Source organism: Dama dama, chromosome 11, assembly GCF_033118175.1.
Source record: "Dama dama isolate Ldn47 chromosome 11, ASM3311817v1, whole genome shotgun sequence".
NCBI lineage: Eukaryota > Metazoa > Chordata > Mammalia > Artiodactyla > Cervidae > Dama > Dama dama.
Genome location: NC_083691.1, coordinates 75,837,592 through 75,862,431, shown reverse-complemented (window position 1 = coordinate 75,862,431; position 24,840 = coordinate 75,837,592). Strand labels below are relative to the sequence as shown.

The 24,840-nt window shown below is 41.1% G+C and overlaps 1 protein-coding gene across 3 annotated transcripts in view; it reads right to left on the bottom strand.

Moving 5' to 3' along the window:
• The window catches only part of SRBD1 (S1 RNA binding domain 1), a 227,035-nt gene extending 215,480 nt beyond the window's left edge, over positions 1–11,555 (bottom strand). For 2 of the 3 annotated variants that reach the window (XM_061155487.1, XM_061155488.1), the window contains exons 1-3: positions 11,494–11,555; positions 9,142–9,221; positions 8,183–8,357 (exon numbers count right to left, since the gene is read on the bottom strand). In XM_061155487.1, coding sequence (XP_061011470.1) covers positions 8,183–8,357; positions 9,142–9,221; positions 11,494–11,544 — 306 coding nt within the window. In that variant the 5' untranslated portion in view covers positions 11,545–11,555. Of the gene's footprint in view, positions 1–8,182; positions 8,358–9,141; positions 9,222–11,365; positions 11,387–11,493 lie in introns of those variants that run through there. The other variant, XM_061155489.1, reaches the window with a different exon arrangement.
• Between the last annotated feature and the right edge of the window lie 13,285 nt (positions 11,556–24,840).

The window sequence follows — 24,840 nt, the reverse complement described above, 5'->3', positions numbered from 1 at the left end:
GTAACTCTACCAGGTATTTCTGATACAAATCAAGGGTCTGAGGTTATGAATCTAATATAAAACAAATCGGTTATAAATCTAATGTAAAACAAATCAAGTCATTGGTGAAGCTTTCTTCTGCTCAGTGCAGGCAGGAGAAGCTATGGCTCACCTATTGCCTTGGTTTAAGTAAGCCATGTAGGGTCATATAAAAGAAGGGCAAATAGTCTTACTATTTCCTATTCAATAAAAAGTGATTATGTAATCTAGGCTAGATTAGGTAGGAAAAGAATGGGCTGATGCACTATGACAGAGCTCTAGAGTCAATGGATTTAGGTAGTGGATCTCAACTCTGACTATACATAACAATCCCATGACAAGCTTTAAAAAAGTAATACCACTGGTACCAAGCTCACGTCCAGAATTCTTTAGGAAAGGGGTCTAAGCATTGACATTTTTTAAAGCTCCCTAGGCTGAGAATTCCTTAGAAGAAATGGAGTAGCCATCATAGTCAACAAAAGAGTCCGAAATGCAGTACTTGGATGCAATCTCAAAAACGACAGAACGATCTCTGTTCGTTTCCAAGGCAAACCATTCAAATTCACGGTAATCCAAGCCTATGCCCCAACCAGTAACACTGAAGAAGCTGAACTTGAACGGTTCTATGAAGACCTACAAGACCTTTTAGAACTAACACCCAAAAAAGATGTCCTTTTCATTATAGGGGACTGGAATGCAAAAGTAGGAAGTCAAGAAACACCTAGAATAACAGGCAAATTTAGCCTTGGAGTACGGAATGAAGCAGGGCAAAGGCTAACAGAGTTTTGCCAAGAGAACGCACTGGTCATAGCAAACACCCTCTTCCAACAACACAAGAGAAGACTCTATACATGGACATCACCAGATGGTCAACACCGAAATCAAACTAATTATGTTCTTTGCAGCCAAAGATGGAGAAGCTCTATACAGTAAGCAAAAACAAGACCGGGAGCTGACTGTGGCTCAGATCATGAACTCCTTATTGCCAAATTCAGACTTAAATTGAAGAAAGTGGGGAAAACCACTAGACCATTCAGGTATGACCTAAGTCAAATCCCTTATGACTATACAGTAGAAGTGAGAAATAGATTTAAGGAACTAGATCTGACAGACAGAGAGCCTGATGAACTATGGACGGAGGTTCACGACATTGTACAGGAGACAGGGATCAAGACCATCCCCATGGAAAAGAAATGCAAAAAGGCAAAATGGTTGTCCGAGGAGGCCTTAAAAAGAGCTGTGAAATGAAGAGAAGAGAAAAGCAAAGGAGAAAAGGAAAGATATTCCCATTTGAATGCAGAGTTCCAAAGAATAGTCAGGAGAGATAAGAAAGCCTTCCTCAGTGATCAATGCAAAGAAATAGAGGAAAACAACAGAATGGGAAAGACGAGAGATCTCTTCAAGAAATTTAGAGATACCAAGGGAACATTTCATGCAAAGATGGGCACAATAAAGGACAGAAATGGTATGGACCTAACAGAAGCTGAAGATTTTAAGAAGAGGTGGCAAGAATACACAGAAGAAATGTACAAAAAAGATCTTCATGACCCAGATAATCACGATGGTGTGATCTAGCTGTGATCACTCACCTAGAGCCAGACATCCTGGAATGTGAAGTCAAGTGGGCCTTAGGAAGCATCACTACGAACAACGCTAGTGGATGTGATGGAATTCCAGTTGAGCTATTTCAAATCCTGAAAGATGATGCTGTGAAAGTGCTGCACTCAATATGCCAGCAAATTTGGAAAACTCAGCAGTGGCCACAGGACTGGAAAAGATCAATTTTCATTCCAGTCCCTAAGAAAGGCAATCCCAAAGAATGCTCAAACTACCGCACAATTGCACTCATCTCACACGCTAGTAAAGTAATACTCAAAATTCTCCAAGCCAGGCTTCAGCAATACGTGAACCATGAGCTTCCAGATGTTTAAGCTGGTTTTAGAAAAGACAGAGGAACCAGAGATCAAATTGCCAGCATCCGCTGGATCATCGAAAAAGCAAGAGAGTTCCAGAAAAACACCTATTTCTGCTTTCTTGACTACGCTAAAGCCTTCGACTGTGTGGATCACAATAAACTGGAAAATTCCGAAGGAGATGGGAATACCAGACCACCTGACCTGCCTCTTGAGAAACCTGTATGCAGGTCAAAAAGCAACAGTTAGAACTGGACATGGAACAACAGACTGGTTCCAAATAGGAAAAGGAGTACGTCAAGGCCGCATATTGTCACCCTGATTATTTAATTTACATGCAGAGTACATCATGAGAAACGCTGGGCTGGATGAAGCACAAGCTGGAATCAAGATTGCCGGGAGAAATATCAATAACCTCAGATATGCAGATGACACCACCCTTACGGCAGAAAGTGAAAAGGAACTAAAAAGCCTCTTGATGAAAGTGAAAGAGGAGAGTGAAAAAGTTGGCTTCAAGCTCAACATTCAGAAAACTAAGATCATGGCATCTGGTCCCATCACCTCATGGGAAATAGATGCGGAGACAGTGGAAACAGTGTCAGACTTTATTTTGGGGGGCTCCAAAATCACTGCAGATGGTGACTGCAGCCATGAAATTAAAAGACGCTTGCTCCTTGGAAGGAAAGTTATGACCAACCTAGACAGCATATTAAAAAGCAGAGACATTACTTTGCTAACAAAGGTCTGTCTGGTCAAGGCTATGGTTTTTCCAGTGGTCATGTATGGATGTGACAGTTGGACTGTGAAGAAAGCTGAGCACCAAAAAATTGATGCTTTTGAACTATTGTGTTGGAGAAGACTCTTGAGAGTCCCTTGGACTGCAAGGAGATCCAACCAGTCCATCCTAAAGGAGATCAGTCCTGGGTGTTCATTGGAAGGACTGATGCTGAAGCTGAAACTCCAGTACTTTGGCCACCTCATGAGAAGAACTGATTCATTGGAAAAGACCCTGATGCTGGGAGGGATCGGGAGCAGGGGGAGAAGGGGACAACAGAGGATGAGATGGCTGGATGGCATCACTGATTCGATGGGCATGGGTTTGTGTAGACTCTGGGAGTTGGTGATAGACAGGGAGACCTGGTGTGCTGCGATTCACGGGGTCGCAAAGAGTCGGACACGACTGAGCGACTGAACTGACTAAACTGAACTGAGGCCGAGAACTGCTAAGAAGTTGTGAAGAAATGGCAAATTTGTTGTAGTAATAGCATCTGAGCAAGTAGGGTGGTAAGACAGGAAAACAGTGAGCTGACAGTACAAAAGTGAGATAGACACAATAGAAATGTCAGAGGTAGCACAGCTTCATGTCATGACAAGATTCAGGTTGAGATCATGAGAGGGGGAGTGAAGGCAGAGAAGAAAAAGTCACTGGAGGTGTGGAGGTTAAAGAACCAGGAACACAGGGTATTAAAACGCTCATCAAGTAGAGGGGAAACCACTGAGAGAAATTACAGAAGATGGCAGAAAGGAAGATATGAAGTTGGAGCTAAATTCTTCAAATGAAGAGTAATGACCAGTGGACTGGCAAATTATAGCAATATGTAGAGGAAGAGACTAAATAATGATGGATTTTGTCTACGATGCTTGCTAGCAACACATTTTGAAATTATTAAGAGACTACCAATTCTAGCTCCACCGAAAATAGGGTTTTCAATTATTTTGTTCAGTGGTGGTTACACCAAGGCAAGATGAAAAACCAATGAAATGAATCTTCTAAAATGCTCCATGTGTTTTGACTGAGCTAGAAAACTAGCTCAATATCTCTTGAGAGGGTTCCCATGTGAATTCTCTCTTTCCCTTTAAAAAAAATATACATACATCAAGCATAATGGAAAGGATCAAGAAGTCACCATGACAAGGGTTCTTAAGTTGTATGCTCTTAAACTTTAAAACTTCAGAGGATGGGCATGCGCACGTGTTCCTGAAGAGAAAGTTCATAACTATAATCAAATTCTCAAAGGGTTAGTGACCCCAAAACAAAGAACCACGCAACTAAGATATACTTCCTAATTAGACAGTCAGGCTACTTTTAAGTGCAGCAGCTGCTGCTGCTGCTGCTGCTAAGTTGCTTCAGACATGTCCGACTCTGTGCGACCCAATAGACAGCAGCCTACCAGGCTCCCCCATCCCTGGGATTCTCCAGGTAAGAACACTGGAGTGGGTTGCCATTTCCTTCTCCAATGCGTGAAAGTGAAAAGTGAAAGTGAAGTCGCTCAGTCGTGTCCAACTTGTAGCGACCCCATGGACTGCAGTCTACCAGGCTCCTCCATCCATGGGATTGTCCAGGCAAGAGTACTGGAGTGGGGTGCCATCACCTTCTCTGTTAAGTGCATCTATGCCACCCTTAATAAAAAACCTCCAAACTCTGCTAACAAATCAATACTTTCTTCAGTTCAATTCAGTTCAGTTGCTCAGTCGGATCCGACTCTTTGCGACCCCATGGACTGCAACACGCCAGGCCTCCACCTGGAGTTTACTCAAACACATGTCTATTGAGTCAGGGATGCCATCCAACCATCTCATCCTTTGTCTTACTCTTCTCCTCCTGCCTTCAATCTTTCCCGGCATTAGGGTGTTTTCAAGAGAGTCAGATCTTCACATTAGATGGCCAAAGTACTAAAGTTTCAGCTTCAGCATCAGCCCTTCCAATGAATATTTAGGGCTGATTTCCTTTAGGATGGACTGGTTGGATCTCCTTGCAGTCCAAGGGACTCTCAAGAGTCTTCTCCAACACCACAGTTTAAAAGCATCAATTCTTTGGCGCTCACCTTTCTTTATAGTCCAACTCTCACATCCATACATGACTACTGGAAAAACCATAGCTTTGACAAGATGGACCTTTGTTGGAAAAGTAATGTCTCTACTTTTTAATAAGCTGTCTGGGTTGGTCACAACTTTTCTTCCAAGGAGCAAGTGTCTTTTAATTTCATGGCTGCAGTCACCATCTGCAGTGATTTTGGAGCCCCCCAAAATAAAGTCTGTCACTGTTTCCACTGCTTCCCCATCTATTTGCCATGAAGTGATGGGACCAGATGCCATGATCTTGGTTTTCTAAATGCTGAGTTTTAAGCCAACTTTTTCACTTTCCTCTTTCACTTTCATCAAGAGGCTCTTTAGTTCTTCTTTGCTTTCTGCCATAATGTGGGTGGTGTCATCTGCATATCTGAGGTTATAGATATTTCTCCCAGCAATCTTGATTCCAACGTGTGCTTCATCCAGTCCAGCATTTCTCATGATGTACTCTGCATATAAGTTAAATAATCAGGGTGACAATATGCAGCCTTGACGTACTCCTTTTCCTATTTGGAACCAGTCTGTTGTTCCATGTCCAGTTCTAACTGATGCTTCCTGACCTGCATACAGATTTCTCAGGAGGTGGGTCAGGTGGTCTGATATTCTCATCTCTCAGAATTTTCCAAAGTTTATTGTGATCCACACAGTCAAAGGTTTTGGCATAGTCAATAAAGAAGAAATAGATGTTTTTCTGGAACTCTCTTGCTTTTTTTGTTGATCCAACGGATGTTGACAATTTGATCTCTGGTTCCTCTGCATTTTCTAAATCCAGCCTGAAAATCGGAAGTTCACAGTTCACATACTGTTGACACCTGGCTTGGAGAATTTTGAGCATTACTTTACTAGCGTGTGAGATGAGTGCAATTGTGCGGTAGTTCAAGCATTCTTTGGCACTGCCTTTCTTTGGGATTGGAATGAAGACTGACCTTTTTCAGTTGTGGCCACTGCTGAGTTTTCCAAATTTGCTGGCATATTGAGTGCAGCACTTTCACAGCATCATCTTTCAGGATTTGAAATAGCTCAACTGGAATTTCATCACCTCCACTAGGGTTGTTTGTAGTGATGCTTCCTAAGGCCCACTTGATTTCGCATTCCAGGATGTCTGGCTCTAGGTGAGTGACCACACCATCGTGATTATCTGGGTCATGAAGATCTTTTTCATATAGTTCTTCTGTGTATACTGCCATCTCTTATTAATATCTTCTGCTTCTGTTAGGTCCATACCATTTCTGTCCTTTATTGTGCCCATCTATGCCTGAAAAGTACCCTTGGTATCCTCTAATTTTCCTGAAGAGATCTCGTCTTTCCCATTCTATTGTTTTCCTCTATTTCTTAGCATTGATCACTGAGGAAGGCTTTCTTATCTCTCTTTGCTATTCTTTAAAATTCTGCATTCAAATGGGTATATCTTTCCTTTTCTCCTTTGCCTTTCACTTCTCTTCTTTACATAGCTGTTTGTAAGGCCTGGTCAGACAACCATTTTGCCTTTTTCCATTTCTTTTTCTTGGGGATGATCTTAATCACTGCCTCCTATACAATGTCACAAACCTCCATCCATAGTTCTTCAGGAACTCTGTCTATCAGATCTAATCCCTTGAATCTATTTGTCACTTCCATTGTATACTCGTAAGGGATTTGATTTAGGTCAGACCTGAATGGTCTAGTGGTTTTCCCTTCAATTTAAGTCTGAATTTGGCAATAAGGAGCTTATGATCTGAGCCACAGTCAGCTCCTGGTCTTGTTTTTGCTGAATGTATAGAAGCATCTCCATCTTTGGCTGCTAAGAACATAATCAATCTGATTTCGGTACTGACCATCTGGTGATGCCCATGTGTACAGTCTTGTGTTGTTGGAAGAGGGTGTTTGCTATGACCAGTGCGTTCTCTTGGCAACACTCTGTTAGCCTTTGCCCTGCTTCACTGTGTACTCCAAAGCTAAATTTGCCTGTTACTCCAGGTGTTTCTCGACTTCCTACTTTTGCATTCCAGTCCCCTGTAACAAAAAGGACATCTTTTTTGGGTTTTAGTTCTCGAAGGTCTTGTAGGCTTTCACAGAACTGTTCAACTTTAACTTCTTCAGAATTATTGGTCAGGGTATAGACTTGGATTAGTGTGATACTGAATAGTTTGTCTTGGAAACGGACAGAGACCATTCTGTCATTTTTGAGACTGTATCCAAGTACTGAATTTCAGAGTCTTTTGTTGACTATGATGGCTACTCCATTTCTTCTAAGGGATTCTTGCCCACCGTAGTAGATATCATGGTCATCTGAGTTAAATTCACCCATTCCAGTCCATTTCAGTTCCCTGATTCCCAAAATGTCAATGATCACTCTTGCCATCTCCTGTTTGACTACTTCCAATTTGCCTTGATTCATGGACCTAACATTCCAGGTTTCCATGCAATGTTGCTCTTTATAGCACTGGACTTTACTTCCATCACCTGTCACATTCACAACTAGGTGTTGTTTTTGCTTTGGCTCTCTCTTCATTCTTTCTTGAGTTAGTTCTCCATTAATCTCCAGTAGTATATTGGGCACCTACCGACCAGGGGAGTTCACCTTTCAGTGTCCTGTCTTTTCACCTTTTCATTCTGTTCATGGGCGTTCTCAAGGCAAGAATACTGAAGTGCTTTGCCATTCCCTTCTCCAGTGGATCATGTTTTGTCAGAACTCTCCACCATGACCCATCTGTCTCAGGTGGCCCTACACAGCATGGCTCATAGTTTCATTGAGTTAAACAAGGCTGTGGTCCATGTGATCAGATTGGTTGGTTTTCTGTGATTGTGGTTTCTTAGCTATACGTAAAACCTACTCACCTACCCACTAAAAATGTGTTAGTGAAAAGTTGTCTGTAAAGATGCAGAAACAGAGGTACTGGCTGATAGGAGAAAAGATCGATTCAAAAGCCTGATTCAAGGGCACTGCAATGTAATGTAATGTAATGTAATGTAAGATGCAATGTAATGTCCCCTCTATACACAATAAATGAGTCCCTCGGAAGTCAGACATCCACTGGATATTAAAAAGAGTTATTCTTTTAATTGAACTAGGGAAGCTGTTATTTTAAGGGATACCATAGGGAATGATTTTAGAAATGCATAATTCTTTTGGTACTGCAACAGAGCCTGTAATTTATTGTTGTTGGTGTCTTTTAATTCAGATTGGTGCAGATACAGTGTTTGCTTATGGCAAGACAAACATATGTGCCAGGTGATAAATATTCTTCTTCCTCCAACGTGAGAGATCTGATGGTAAATACTATTAAGACCCCTGGCAGAAGACACCATTGATCTGCAGTTTCTGCCATTTACCTGGTTTTTCCTAGTCCACATAAGGAGAAAGTAGCATCACTAATTAAGAAGACACTGCAGGGTTCCCTCTATCCAGCTAAAGTACCTACCAGCTCCTCCTTGACAGCCATGTCTTCTGAGCCATCACTGATCTGCAGCGTGTTCTTCACTCGTGGTACTCTCTTTGGTTTGGATACCTTGGAAACAGGTGGCTTACGGCTTCTGGGTACTTTCTTTTGGGGTTCCCATGCACTGTCCTCCTTATCATCTTCAGAGGCAGATGATCTAGGAGTAAAACGACAGAAAAATTTTCAGGAAATGGAAGCCAAGTGCTAAAGGTTTCTGAAAAAGAGACATATGCTTCTTGAAAAAAAAAGAATAAGGTAGGTGTTTAAAATAAAATGTAGTGAGGTGAATACAGACTATGAACTGAAACAAGAAATTCGACCAGAAATACCCTCCAATACACTGTAAATCACAGGTCTCCCTTCATTTTCCTCTTACCCAACCAATATACACAACCATATACTCAAGACATAGGAAATCATTTATTACCTTAAGTAGTAAATAGTAAATGGGTCATATCACACCACAGTCATGGTGAGGTTATTCATTTTTAAACAATATCTAAAGACATTTTTTATTGTTACTACTTAGGTGGGGGAATATAACCAACTAACGGGTAGAGACCAGGGATGCTGCTAAAGGTCCTACAAAGACAGTTCTCATATCAAAGAATTATCTGCTCAATAGTGCTGAAGTTGAGAAACTGTGCTCTAAAGCAACATAAAAAAGTCCCATACTCTCACGGATTGTATATTCTAGTGTAAATATATTATATACTTAGTTGATCACTTTCTCCTTGTTCGACAGTTTATCACTAACACCTAAACAGAGCCTGGAACACAGCTCTGTTCAATGAATACAGTGAGTTCAATAGATATTTGTTGCATGAATGAATGAAAAAGACAAAGCCTTCTTCAAAAAAAATAACTTCTGAAGTTAGTAAATGACAGAATGCATATCCCTAAAATCATTCTCCCATGCCATATAAAGCAAGTATGCTTACAACTCAGAGAAGGAAGAGAATTCATCTTTGGATATCACAGTCTGGACCTTTGCTTTTGCTCTTCTTGGCAATGATGACATCTGAAAGAAGAAATAAAACATGAAATCACCATGATTTAAATCACTTGAATGACTGATAACTTAATTTGTCTACAAAATGACGTGCCATTGAAAACTAACACTCCAATAGCTCTTCTGCTAGAAAATGCCATAGGAGGGAAAATATGACAATCATTCACAAGCCTGAACACTTGTTTTCCCTTCTATGGCTGCCAATTATAAAGGCAGCTAATAGCCTTCTAATAACTTCAAAAGCCTGGTGAGTGTGGGCCATCTTTGGAAAAATGCAAGTCCTATAGGGTGAGAACTCTTAATTTTTTTTCAGAATTATAGACTAGCATATACTCGAAGTATTATTGATAATCTATCAGACAGCAAATAATAAAGTACTTTATTAAACTATATCTCAAAGACAAGAAATATCTTCCCTCTTCTTTATCTTCTTAAGGGTACAGTTGATGCTGATCTACAAAGCTGACAATCAATTACATGATGCTGATTGACTAAGCAGCCAGGTTGTTCTTAAAACAAGATAATCCAGTCCCTTATTATAAAATTTCACAATACTTAAGTAGGATAACAAATCACAAATGCCACTAGAAAGTATTCCCCAAATTCAAAAGCCCAAAATTAAAAAAAAAAAAAAGTCAAATAGCCAGAGATGTCATACAATCCACAAATTTGCTTTAGCTGATAAATTCTACTACCTAAAGAATGTTATGTCAAACCTAAAAACTACATTGGACTCTAACATGCTTGTAAACCTTTCAACAAGTTCCTAAACCAAGCCTACATTATAATGCCTCTGTTCTAATTTCTGCTAGGAGAAGGAACACCTCCCAGAAATATGAAAGGGGTTGTCACAAAAAAGGGAACAAGTCCTCCTGGCAGCTATCCCTCAACTCAGTCCAGTGGATGCAGAAATACTGGACAGGAAAGCACCCAGAGGGAACCAGGAGAACAAAAAGAAGTAGACAGAAAATTCTTCCATCTTCTCCCTCACCCCCTTTTTGGAATTTTATGTTTCTCAAGGCCATCATTCCTTAAACAAGTGTTCCTTGATACTGATTACAAAGGAATGGATAACTTGTGATTTCTGTGTTAAATGCACTGTACCACAATAACACAGAAACAGAGGAAGTCAGCGTATGATACGGTGGCATTTCAAACCAGGACAGAAATGAATTATTCAATAAGTGGCACTAAGACAACCAGCTATCCTCTGCAGGAAAACAAGTGTTTAATTCTTGCTTCCACACCATGAACTAAAAATACACTCCACACTTATGATGTAAACGTACTAAATTTAAAAACAAAAAAAACTACAGTACTACAAAGAGTAAAGAAGACTATTTTCATAACTTTGAGTGGAGGTGGGAGAATAAACCTTTTTCTAGGCATGACTCAAAATTCCAAAAGCCTAAAAGATTAGCAGATTTTACTGTGTAAAAATTAAACCCCCAAGTCAGCAGTGGGAGCATTTCAGAACCAAACCAATTTTCTCTGCAGTATCCTCCAAAAAAAGCACAGGACACATTATCTGATACCTCAGAACTAAGGGTAAAGAGAGTATGCTGTCTGAGGCAAAGGAATGTCTCTACAAGCTCTACTCTGCTTCATGAAATTAACAAACGCCCCAGGAAAGAGTCTGGAGGTTTCTTCTCCTGAGAAGGTAAAACAGAGTCTCTAAACCAGGGGATACTAAGTACAGCTGTGGGCAGGGGAACCATACAGAGATTCCCGGTCCCCTTCTCCCACTGTGCTCCCAAAAAAGCTGCCAGGCAGATTCCTACCATCTAGGGAGGAGCAAGTAAAGACTCTTCCTTGTGAATCTGACCCGCCCAAGAATAAAAAGCTAAAGATACTAAGCTCCCCACAAACAACTCAACCAGATCAGTGTGCCCCCAGGCACAGAGCTGAGGATGCAGCGGATTCTGCCCGGGACATGATCTGATAGTGAAAAGGGCGCTCTCTCCCACCTCCGTTCATTTGAGGTATGAAAACAATCTAGGTCTACCCGGGCTTTCCCACAACTGCGCTTATGCACTAGGTGCTGCCAATTTAACTGAGAAAACGCGCCAGGTGCACGCAGCAGCTAGGAGGGGTTTTCCGAGGGGGTAGGGTGTGGGATACTGCAGACAGTAATATGTAATGAAACTCCTCACTTTAAAAACGGATGTTATTCCCCCAGTGAGGGCTCAGAACTTTTTAAACGGTCCCAAAAATATTAGAGCCGGGGCACCTGGCTCCAGCGAGCCCACAGGAAGCCCGCGAAGGCGGACGCTCGGCTCACCTTCCCGCCCGGCGTGTCAGAAGGTCCGTGATTCTGTGTGCTAGACAACATCTTCCGGTTGCCGCCGGAAGTTTTTCAAACACCGGAAGTCCCGCCTGGCTCCCTCCCGGACTCGCTCATCTCCCAGAGTTGGGTGGAGCCACGCTGAATGGAGGCGGGGCTAGAACGAGGATCTCTTAGAAGCTCTGGGGTGGGACCCTTTCCAGGACTGGGGGCGGAGCTCCATTTACCCGGACCGGTCGGAGGTGGGCCCCAAGGTGTTTGCAAAGGCCGACCCACCTCCCTGTTTTTCTTATTTTTCCTTCTAATCCGCTTTGTTTTTATTTTCTTTTCTCCTCTTTTAAATTTTTTTCAATAATGTTTCTGTTTATTTCATTATTTGTAATTTGCAATGGAAAAATGAAAATCAGTCAAGCTTCAGTCTTTCTAACATGAACGTTAAATATCGGTAATTAACTTTCCAAAGGGTGTTTCTTAAACCCCGAGATAAGGGTGTGCTTTAGGCTTAGGGGCTTATCCAAATTTTCCCTCTTCTGATAAGTACTCAAAGGTCCGTCTTTGCCAACAAAGGGTCGTCAAGTCAAAGCCATTGTTTTTCCAGTAGTTGTGTATGGATGTGAGAGTTGGACTGTAAACAAAACTGCGTGCCAAAGAATTGATGCTTTTGAACTGTGGTGTTGGAGGAGACTCTTGAGAGTCCCTTGGACTGCGAGGAGATCAAACCAGTCCGTCCTAAAGGAAGTCAGTCCTGAATATTCATCGGAAGGACTGATGCTGAAGCTGAAACTCCAATACTTTGGACACCTGATGCGAAGAACTAACTTATTTGAAAACACCCTGATTCTGGGGAAGATTGAAGGCGGGAGGAGAAGGGGATGACAGAGGATGAGACGGTTGGATGGCAACACCAACTCAATGGACATGAGTTTGAGTAAACTCCGGGAGTTGGTGATGGACAGAAGGCCTGGAATGTTGCAGTCCATGGGGTCTAAAGAGTTGGACACCAGTGAGCAACTGACGGAGAAGGCAATGGCACCCCACTCCAGTACTCTTTTGCCAGGAAAATCCCATGGATGGAGGAGCCTGCCAGGCTTCAGTCCATGGGGTCCCTAAGGGTCAGACACAACTGAGCGACTTCACTTTCACTTTTCACTTTCATGCATTGGCGAAGGAAATAGCAACCCACTCCAGTGTTCTTGCCTGGAGAATCCCAGGAACGGGGGAGCCTGGTGGCCTGCCATCTATGGGGTCACAAAGAGTTGGACATGACTGAAGTGACTTAGCAGCAGCAGCAGAGCAACTGAACTGAACGGATAAGCCCTCACAGGGTCCCTGAGGTTTATGGGAGGGCTTAGCCGTAGTGGTTATCCCCACTCTCTTCAGTTTAAGTCTGAATTTGGCAATAAGGAGTTCATGATCTGAACCACAGTCAGCTTCCAGTCTTGTTTTTGCTGACTGTAGAGAGCTTCTCCATCTTTGGCTGCAAAGAATATAATCAATCTGATTTTGGTGTTGACCATATGGTGATGTCCATGTATAGAGTCTTCTCTTGTGTTGTTGGAAGAGGGTGTTTGCTATGACCAGTGCGTTCTCTTGGCAAAACTCTATTAGCCTTTGCCCTGCTTCATTCCGTACTCCAAGGTCAAATTTGCCTGTTACTCCAGGTGTTTCTTGACTTCCTACTTTTGCATTCCAGTCTCCTGTGATGAAAAGGACATCTTTTTTGGGTGTTAGTTCTAAAAGGTCTTGTAGGTCTTCACAGAACCGTTCAAGTTCAGCTTCAGCGTTACTGGTTGGGGCATAGGCTTGGATTACCGTGAAGTTGAATGGTTTGCCTTGGAAATGAACAGAGATCGTTCTGTCGTTTTTGAGATTGCATCCAAGTACTGCATTTCAGACTCGTTTGCTGACTGTGATGGCTACTCCATTTCTTCTAACGGATTCCTGCCCACAGTAGTAGATATAATGGTCATCTGAGTTAAATTCACCCGTTCCAGTCCATTTTAGTTCACTGATTCCTAGAATGTTGACATTCACTCTTGCCATCTCCTGTGTGACCACCTCCAATTTGCCTTGATTCATGAACCTAACATTCCAGGTTCCTATGCAATATTGCTCTTTACAGCATCGGACCTTGCTTCTATCACCAGTCCCATCCGCAACTGGGTATTGTTTTTGCTTTGGCTCCATCCCTTCATTCTTTCTGGAGTTATTTCTCCACTGATCTCCAGTAGCATATTGGGCACCTACTGACCTGGGGAGTTTCAGTATCCTATCATTTTGCCTTCTCATACTGTTCATGGGGTTCTCAAGGCAAGAATACTGAAGTGGTTTGCCATTCCCTTTCTGTCAGACCTCTCCACCATGACCCGACTGTCTTGGGTGGCCCCACACGGCATGGCTTAGTTTCATTGAGTTAGACAAGACTGTGGTCCTGTGATCAGATTGGTTGGTTTTCTGTGATTATGGTTTTAGTGTGTCTGCCCTCTGATGCCCTCTTGCAACACCTACTGTCTTACTTGGGTTTCTCTTACCTTGAACGTGGGGTATCTCTTCACGGCTGCTCCAGCAAAGTGCAGCCGCTGCTCCTTAGCTTGGATGAGAGGTATCTTCTCACTGCCACCGCTCCTGACCTTGAACGTGGAGTAGCTCCTCTCAGCCCTCCTGCGCCCGCGCAGCAGCCGCTCCTTGGAGGTGGGGTAGCTCCTCTTGGGCGGGGCCCCTGACCTCCGGGGTGGGGTAGTTCCTCTCGGCCACCGCCCCTGACCTCGGACGTAGGGAAGCTCCTCTCTGCCACCGCTCCTGCGCTGTTGTAGTCTGGCGCTGTTGGTTGCTATCCCTGACCTTGGGCGAGGGGTAGCTCCTCACGGCCGTGCTTCATGTGTTGGAGAAGACTCTTGAGAGTCCCTTGGACTTCAAGGAGATCCAACCAGTCCATCCTAAAGGAGATCAGTTCTGGGTGTTCATTGGAAGGACTGATGCTGAAGCTGAAACTCCAATACTTTGGCCACCTTATGCGAAGAGTTGACTCATTGGAAAAGACCCTGATGCTGGGAGGGATTGGGGGCAGGAGGAGAAGGGGACAACAGAGGATGAGATGGCTGGATGGCATCACTGGCTCGATGGGCATGAGTTTGAGTAAACTCCCGGGAGTTTGTGATAGACAGGGAGGCCTGGCGTGCTGCGATTCATGGGGTCGCAAAAAGTCAGACACGACTGAGCAACTGAACTGAACTGAACTTAGCCCTAGTGGGGCGTTCCTGGTAACTCAGACGCTGAAAAATCTGCCTGCAATTCAGGAGACCTGGGTTGGATCCCTGGTTTGGGAAGATCCTCTGGAGAAGGGAATGGCTACCCATTCCAGTATTCTTGTGGCGGGCCACAGTCCATGGGCTTTAAGAGAGTCAGACACTACTGAGCAACTAACACACTTTAGATCTAGCATCATTACTTAACTTACTTAGGTGTCTTAGGCAGCTTAGGGGAGACACCTATCAAGATGGTAGAAAGGTCAGTGAGAGCACCTCTTCCCACAAGTACATCAAAAATACATCTAGGAAAAGAAAAATACCTCTAGGATTTCCCTGGTGGTCCACTGGTTAAGAATCTGCCTGTGAATGCAGCAGACACGGGTTCAATCCCTGACTGGTGAAGATTCCACCTGCAGCTAAGCTGCCGTGCCACAACTACCGAAGCCCATACACTTTAGAGACCCTGCTTTGCAACAGAAGTCACTGCAATGAGAAGCCTGTGCACATTAACTTGAGCATAGCCACTACTGGAGGCAACTAGAGAAAGCCCGTGAACAGCAACAAAGACCCAACACAGTAAAAAATAAATAAGTTTAAAAAAAAAAAATTTTTATGTGTATGTATGTGCTCAGTCATGTCTAATACTTTGTGACCCCATGGACCATAGCCAGGCTTTTCTGTCCATGGAATTATCCAGGCAAGAGTACTGGAGTAGATTATCATTTCCTACCCCAGGGGATCTTCCTGACCGAGGGATCGAACCCACATTGCTGCACTGGCAGACGAATTCTTTACCAGTGCACAACCTGAGAAGCCCAAATACATCTATATCTGGAACGGGTCTCACAGAATACCTACTGAACGCTGACACAATAATTCAAATACCCAAAATCGAAAGAAAGATCTCCACATGACCAGGTAGGACAAAAAGAAAAAAAAAAAGAGGAATTCCAGGTACACTGCCAGGCACATGAATTTGGAAACTCAGTTTACTCAAGAACTTCCTAGTGTTCAGGGGAAATGCTTTATGTCTCTGGATTTTTTTTTCCCCCACAGTCTACCTCTCTATCTCACTCCTTACCTGATAAGGTACCCTGCATATACGAGGGGTGAGCACTCATGAATTAATTTACCTGAGGCAAAGGCAGGTCCCAGTTGTCTAACTTACTTGGGCAAGAATAGAAAAATCCCTTTCATTTTTAGATTCTTGAGAAGTGCTGTGTGTTAAGTCCTGATAACCTAGTATCCTAGGTGAGCTGTCCTCCAGATCCACCATCATTTTCCTTCCCACAAAACACAAAAACAGCTCCTGCTTTTTATTTTGATGAGGCCAAGTATCTTAACCCCACTTTTATACTCTAAACCCCACTTCTTTTTATTAACTGAATTTAAAAGTTATTATAAAGGCCTCCCCAGAATTTCTTATTTCATCTTACCTTGAATATATTTTCTCATAATTAGTCCTCATTAGAAATGAAAAATGACATTTTTGGTTGTTGTTGTTGTATTTTTTTTTACTAGGTACATTAAACTCTTAAGTGCACAGAAAGAGCCCAAGAACTTATACTGTAAAATTAGGGAAATAAGACTGCTGTTAGTCTAAATTGGAATTTAGCAAATCAAAACCCCATGGATTTGTCTTAGAAGACTCTAAGAGCGGCCTTCCATGCTACTCAATGATTTTCAGGAACTCTAACATACTGAAGAGCTGAGCAAGCTTCAGATCCTTTGGGTGCTAAGTGAACATAAATTTTATTGGATAATTTTTGCAATGGGGAGGAAAACAGGACTCTAACATTATTCAGGCCCATTCTTCTATATCTAAGATCCTTGGCAATAAGGATCCATTTCTGAGATTGATTAGGGATTTTTTTTTCTAAATTTGAAGCCCTAGGTTGCCTTTTACAATGGTTCCAGGAGATCTGGAACTCTGCTACAATTACGGTAGGCTCCACAATTTCTAGTTTTAAAAGACTACTAGAGAACACACTACAGTTTAGGTTTGGGGGAAGTGAAACCAGGTCATAATCAACAACAACAATTTCCTATTTATCATTCACCTAATTTTGATGTTGAATTGTGCTACACAGGTTTAAAGTGGGGTGAATAAGCTGAATCAATAGTCTACAAAATCTTTTGACATAAGTTCTGCCCTGAAGGAATTTTCAAACAAAACTGAGGACTAGAGATAGTCACAAGAGATAGAGACCCAGAAAAAACAGTCTAGATTCAAGGGCTAGGTTGTGCATGGTAGTAGCCACATAATCAGTAAGAAAAAGAGTAGGGCTTAGCCCCCATAGTGTTGGACCTTGACTCGCCTCTCCTCCACCAGGGATATTTGTCTTTCAGCAGGGAAAGAAAAAAGATTACTAAGCTAAAGTAAATAACCTGGTAAGGTTTTAGACATCAGACATCAGCCATAGGGGGAAAATAAAAGCTAGGGCAGAGTCCTCTAAAATTAATGTAGGTGTTGACTTACTCCAAAGGCAAATAAGACAGTCCAGAACATATTTCCCTTGGAATTTTGCAAGAAAGCCACTTCCATGAAAAACTGTCAAGGGAAATTTGTAATCATTAAGTATAAACCAGACTCCACTGCAAAAACTGCCTTTTCTCTCTAGGACCTTACCCAGTGTGTTATTTAACTTTGGATCTTAAGTGCTGAATTCCAAGAAATTCATGGATTTAGAGTCACAGTCTGGAATAATCTGAACACCCACCTGAGACTAATGCAGTAGAGTTTAGGAGTAATGAAAACATGTCTTGGATTTTCTTGGAGGTTGTTTATTTTCTTGTTCCAAAGCAAATAGCTCTTTGTATGATATTCATTGGTATGCATTACTGTAATAATAATAGTAATAACTTAGTCATTCCTCATCTACCATGTTCCAGGCACTAAGTTTATACTTTTACATTATTTGTGTATTTTATTAACGTATCAGTTCAATGAGATGTTGCTATTATCCTCTTTTTATAAAATAAGAAGGCCAAGGTATGGGTAAGTTACATAACTTTTCTAAAGTCATGTCAACTATTGCCGATCTGGAATTCAGACCCAGTGATCTGCCATACTCCTATCCAGTACTCTTTATTAAAGATATCCAAATACTATCACCAACTTGAAGCAAAGGTCTTTTCTTTCTCCATGATGGTGGCCAGTGTAAGACTCAGAATCTTTGAGATGCTCAAGAACCATTGAATCTCTAAATGCACTAAATAACTTACTATCTTCCCACCTAAAATAGAACAAAGCCATTCTCCTTATTAACTTCAAACTAATTTAAGTCCCATGAGAAAAAAAAAATTTAATATAGATGCAACCTTTTCACCCACTAAACTGTAAGATACTTGGATCTAAGTCCTGGAACTAAGTCTTAATCATTTTGGTCTCCCTTTCTCCATTTTCTCCCTCCTGACACAGGGTCTAATAATATTGACAAATAATAGGTACTCAATAAAATAGTAGACTAGCTCTTGGACTCAAGAATGTGCCTGGAATAAAGAAAAACCCTTCCTTGTACTAGAAAACTAGTCTAAAGTTCCTGCCACACTGAAAGTGGGTTATACTTAGAGCCAGTCACCCAACAAAGGCAAAAAAAGGGACTGTTTCAGATTAGAGAATGAACAAATTGAAACTGAGCCGTATTTCATAAATTTGTGTGTTGCTTCCTGCCCATCCACTCTCCCACTGTCAGAAGTTCTCATTTCTAAACACTAAAACTAACTGGCTTCAGGACTTTCCTGGTGGGTCCAACGGCTAAGACTCTGCACTCCCACTGCAGGAGACCCGGCTTCCATCTGTAGTCGGGGAACTAGATCCCACATGCTGCAAATAAGAGTTCGTATGCCACAATGTAATCTCACAGGCTGTAACAGAGACCCAGTGCAGTCAAAAAAAATACCTGAATAAATATTAAAAAGAAAAAAAAAAAAAAAAACAGATTGGCTTCAATGAGCTTCTCTCAATAACTCAGTCAGGAACTTAGAATTTTCCTGCAAGATCTAAGAGATTGGGAAGCAGAGAGGGAACTGCCTCTGTTTCCCAGATGAGAAAGATATTTCTTGTCAAGTGAGGTAGACTAGGCTGGTAGATAAGTTCCCAAATTTAGACTTCCCTGTTAGTCTCATTCTGACTGGGAACAGCAGCATAGTTCCAGAGTGCTAGTCTGGTAATGAAGACATTGTTCTAGCCCAGAGTGAGTTTGTCAGTCTTTCTTTTGTGTGAGAGAAAAAAGGTAAAAGGTAAAATCCTGAGTTTTGAAAAATATTAAGTTGATCCTTGAGAAGGCATCAGTTAAGCCTGAGGAAATTAATTGTACAGATTTTTCAAAGAAATGGTTATTCAGGTGTCATTCAAAAGAATTACATACATTTAATTTTATTTTACATGAAGTAAAATTGTGGGGTTTACTTATTACACTAGAATATAATTTTAATCTTTACCTGAAAACTGAATTTTGCAGTGTTTTGTTCACTTAATCTTTTATAAATCCTCAAAGTAATTTTTGTAATAAATGTAATTAAAAGCAATATTAAGAGGGAAAAAAGCCTGAATCATAGATAAAATACTGTATCTATTGCATGGCCCACTGTCCCATTTTCACCTGCCTGGCAAATTCACTAGCTCAATCACTGACACTCAATCAGTTGCTTCCACTTGCAGACATATTGCAAATTTTTCTCCTGGTGAGTTTCTCATCCTCTAGTAGTGTCCAGAGACCATCTCAAAGACCTAAAATATCCATTGAATAGCCTGAGATCCAAACAGACACCCCAGAGAACTCTATAGGATCCTAATGATGGCATGGCTGGTTGAGTTGTGGGGAAGGAATGAAAGGCAGTATAGTGGGGCCAGATTTAGTTTGTTTTTCACCACAGGAAGCCATGTTTGAAAATTCTATACATCAGAACCAGTACTTGATTTCCAGTACCTGAGTTCATCCTGCAGCTGAATGAGCTGGAAGTATCCTGCAAGGTGCTTATTTGAAACTTTCATTCAGAACCCTATAGTCAGAGTTTTAATACTGGAAGTTTCATAGATGAACTGAAATGCAAATTTAGAAAAGCATCATGTGTCAGATCAGTCTATGTCCAAATTCATGTATTTTTGTTGTTGTTTAGTTGCTAAGTTGTATCCAATGCTCTTTTGACCCCATGGACTGTAGCCCGCCAGGCTCTTCTGTCCGTGAAATTTCCCAGGTGAGAATAATGGAATGGGTTGCCATTTTTCTTCCTCAGGGGATCTTCCCAGCCCAGCGATGGGACTGGCATCTCCTGCATTAGCAGGCGGATTCTTTATGATTGAGCCACCAGGGAAGCCCTGTTTTTAAGTCGGATTTATTGAGTATAAGCTACATATAGTAAAACTCAACTTTTAAATTTTGACAAACATATACAGTCATATAACCATTTAATAGGTATATAGGAGTATCTGATTTGAATTTTAATTTGCATTTGTTTAATGTCTAATAACACTTATTGGTAATATGTTTATTTGCCACACACATATCCTCTTTGATGAAGTGTCTTCAAATATTTTGACATTTTCAAGTTGGATTTTTTATTGTTGAATTATGAGAGTTCTTTACATATTGTGGATACTAATCCTTGTTTAAATGTAACACTTAGCTTTAAGAGCTGTGAGTTATTGTAGGCAACTGCCATCATATTGGCACATAGAAAAATAATTCCTTCTCTGATTATGAGGAAAACGCTACCACAGCCAAGTGTTTTTCAAGAGACTAGCTAACAGATGGTATCAAAACCACCAGTCTTTTTACATACATAAATTTTCCTGAAACCACCATTACCACAGATTGAAAACATTCTTTGTAGAAAAATGGCCTAACTTCACAGTGAAAGATGATCAAAGTATGAGCTTAAAATACCCTAAGTATTTGTTACCCTAAAGGAATGCTTTAAAATTGAGAAAGTGCCACCCACAAGCTTTAGCAAATAATGTGAAAGTTAGCTAAACCATAATGTTCATACAACAAAATTGAGTGTTTTGTTTAGACTGGACCATGACCTGAGTATAAGAAAATACAGACAGTTTACTGAGAAACTCCTGTTGGATTCTGAAAGAGAGTTTAGCAGAAGTAGGTGTTGCATATATAAGGATCTTTCATAACTTTCTGAGTTTTTTGTTAGTTGGGGAACCCATATTTATAATTCCTATAACTTTTAGGCCTGTTTCTAGAAATCATTAGCTAGTATTTCTCAAAATTTTATGCACATTAGAATCATGAGCAGAACTTCTTTTGAAATAGTGATTCCCAGTCTTTGTGGTGGTGCTGGAGCAGATTCTTGAGAGTCCTTTGTACTGTAAGGAGAGAAAACCGGTCAATCCTAAAGGAAATCAACCCTGAATATTCACTGGGGGGACTGATGCTGAAGCTGAAGTTCCAAAACTTTGGCCACTAGATGAAAAGAGCTGACGCATTGGAAAATACCCTGATGCTGGGAAAGATCAAAGGCAAAAAGAGAAGGGGGTGGCAGAGGGTGAGATGGCTAGATGACATCACCGACTCGATGGACATAAATTTGAGCAAACTCCAGGAGATAGTGAGGATAGAGGAGCCTGGTATGCTGCAGGCCATGGGGTCACAAAGTGTTAGACACAACTTAGCAACTGAACAACAACAACAACCTAGCACCCAAGATCCCAACTGAGTGAGTTTGCCTGATGAAGATGTTTATACATTACCAGAAAAAATGGCCTAATTCTTAACATGTACTTAATTTAGAAAACTTAGAGGACTGAGCTATAGTAGTATACTTTCTAAATATAATGTTTTATGGTGCTTAACCTTAAATATGGCCATCCTAAAGGTGGACCAAATAGCTCCTGCTATCCACACTGACTGTTGTGGTGTGTGCATGTGTGCTAAGTCACTTCAGTGGTGTTGGACTCTGGGCAACCCCATGGACTGTGGTCTGCAAGGTTCCTCTGTCCATGGAATTCTCCAGGCAAGAATACTGGAGTGAGTTGCCATGCCCTCCTCCAGGGGATCTTCCCTATCTAGAGATCGAACCTACATTTCTTAAGTCTCCTGCATTGGCAGGTGGGTTCTTTACCAGTAGCACCACCTGGGAAGCCTGACTATTGCGGTATAGTTTATTAATTGAAAATAGCTTTCACTTAGGGATTGCTTAATATTTGTAAGATATTGTGGTAATTACTTTATAAACTTTTTCATTTTGTTTTCAAAATAATTTTGAGGCAGTTGGACGATATATTTATTTCCATTTTAAGATGATAAAACTGAAACTTAGCACACTCACCCAAATTCACCCAAAATTATACAGCACTATTAAATAAATGTATCACAAACTAAAAAAACATTAGTTTTATGCAAACTAGCTTTATATCTACAACTAAACCCTTATACATTAGTTATCTATTGCTGCATAGCACATTACCCGATAATATTTTTTTTCCATTCTGTAAATGTTTTAAATAACCTCTTGGTAAATAAACTGGATGAACTGGAGTTCAGAAAGAGAGTCTGGATGAGTAAGAGTGCGTATTCAAAGACTATATTTTGTCAATCAAATCAAATGACATGTTAAAAATAATGTTCCCAGACTACTTCATAACATAGCATTGGTAAGAATATACAATGGAAAAAAGACAACCTCTTAACAAGCAGTGCTGGGAAAACTGGTCAACCACTTGTAAAAGAATGAAACTAGAACACTTTCTAACACCATACACAAAAATAAACTCAAAATGGATTAAAGATCTAAATGTAAGACCAGAAACTATAAAACTCCTAGAGGAGAACATAGGCAAAACACTCTCTGACATAAATCACAGCAGGATCCTATATGACCCACCTCCCAGAATATTGGAAATAAAAGCAAAAATAAACAAATGGGACCTAATGAAACTTAAAAGCTTTTGCACAACAAAGGAAACTATAAGCAAGGTGAAAAGACAGCCTTCAGAATGGGAGAAAATAATAGCAAACGAAGAAACAGACAAAGGATTAATCTCAAAAATATACAAGAAATTCCTGCACCTCAATTCCAGAAAAATAAATGACCCAATCAAAAAATGAGCCAAAGATCTAAACAGACATTTCTCCAAAGAAGACATACAGATGGCTAACAAACACATGAAAAGATGCTCAACATCACTCATTATCAGAGAAATGCAAATCAAAACCACAATGAGGTACCATTACACCCCAGTCAGGATGGCTGCTATCCAAAAGTCTGCAAGCAATAAATGCTGGAGAGGGTGTGGAGAAAAGGGAACCCTCTTACACTGTTGGTGGGAATGCAAACTAGTACAGCCACTGTGGAGAACAGTGTGGAGATTCCTTAAAAAACTGGAAATAGAACTGCCATATGACCCAGCAATCCCACTCCTGGGCATACACACCGAGGAAACCAGATCTGAAAGAGACACGTGTACCCCAGTGTTCATCGCAGCACTGTTTATAATAGCCAGGACATGGAAGCAACCTAGATCCCATCAGCAGACGAATGGATAAGGAAGCTGTGGTACATATACACCATGGAATATTACTCAGCCGTTAAAAAGAATTCACTTGAATCAGTTCTAATGAGATGGATGAAACTGGAGCCCATTATACAGAGTGAAGTAAGCCAGAAAGATAAACACCAATACAGTATACTAATGCATATATATGGAATTTAAAAAGATGGTAACGATAACCCTGTATGCAAGACAGCAAAAGAGACACAGATGTACAGAACAGATTTTTAGACTCTGTGGGAGAAGGCGAGGGTGGGATGTTCTGAGAGAATAGCATTGAAACAAGTATACTATCAAGGGTGAAACAGATCACCAGCCCAGATTGGATGCATGAGATAAGTGCTCAGGGCTGGTGCACTGGGAAGACCCAGAGGGATGGGATGGAGAGGGAGGCGGGAGAGGGGATTGGGATGGGGAACACATGTAAATCCATGGCTGATTCATGTCAATGTATGGCGAAAACCACTACAATATTGTAAAGTAATTAGCCTCCAACTAATAAAAACAAATGGAAAAAAATAAAATGATTGAGTAGATCTTAAAAGTTCTCATCACAAGGAAATGTTTTATGTCAGTTGCATGTTAAATAATTAACCTTCTTAAAAATAAATTTATATAAAAGTAGGTCTTCCTAATTCTAGCAAGTATTTTTTCTGTACCCCAGCACACAAACCACTGAAAATTGTTCCTTTTACTAATGGGCCTTTAAACTTTCTTCACCTTGCACCAGCCTGTTGATAAGAGGGAACCACAAACGCCAATAAGAACTGATGGTAATCACCATGGAATCTGTTGTTATCCACACCCAACCAGCACTAGTTGGATCCTATCTGCATCAAACTGGAAAGCTCTGGCCCTGAAAATTCTTCCTCCCTTGGATTGCAAGAAGATCCAACCAGTCCATCCTAAAGGATATCAGTCCTGGGTGTTCATTGGAAGGACTGATGTTGAAGCTGAAACTCCAATACTTTGGCCACCTCATGTGAAGAGCTGACTCATTGGAAAAGACCATAATGCTGGGAAGGATTTGGGGCAGGAGGAGAAGGGGACGACAGAGGATGAGATGGTTGGATGGCATCACCAACTCGAAGGACATCAGTTTGGGTAGACTCCAGGAGTTGGTGATGGACAGGGAGGCCTGGTGTGCTGCAATTCATGGGGTCGCAAAGAGTCGGACATGACTGAGCAACTGAAATGAACTGAACTGAACTGATTCTGTATTGAGTATTTTTTTTTTTAATAGGCCTGACATCTCAGAATAGCTCTGGTAGCTACTATTTGCCATCCAGGATTGCTAGAATTGATTTTGCTTACTTGAGATGTAATACTACTTTTGTGTGTAGAAAACATTCAGAGTGGTCTGGGAAGTGGCTATTCGAATTTCTAAATATCATCATCAATTGGAATGAATCAGCAATGCTGGTTTAGTGACAGGCATAACTGCTAGCATCTTAGAGTCATTCATTGCATCTGCCTCCTGGCTTATTTAGCAAACACTATGTATGAGCTATCATGGTAATCTAATGGTTGCCAAGTGCTTTGATGCCAATTAAAATTTTTTGTTTCCTTTCAAGATATTTCTCTCCTCCT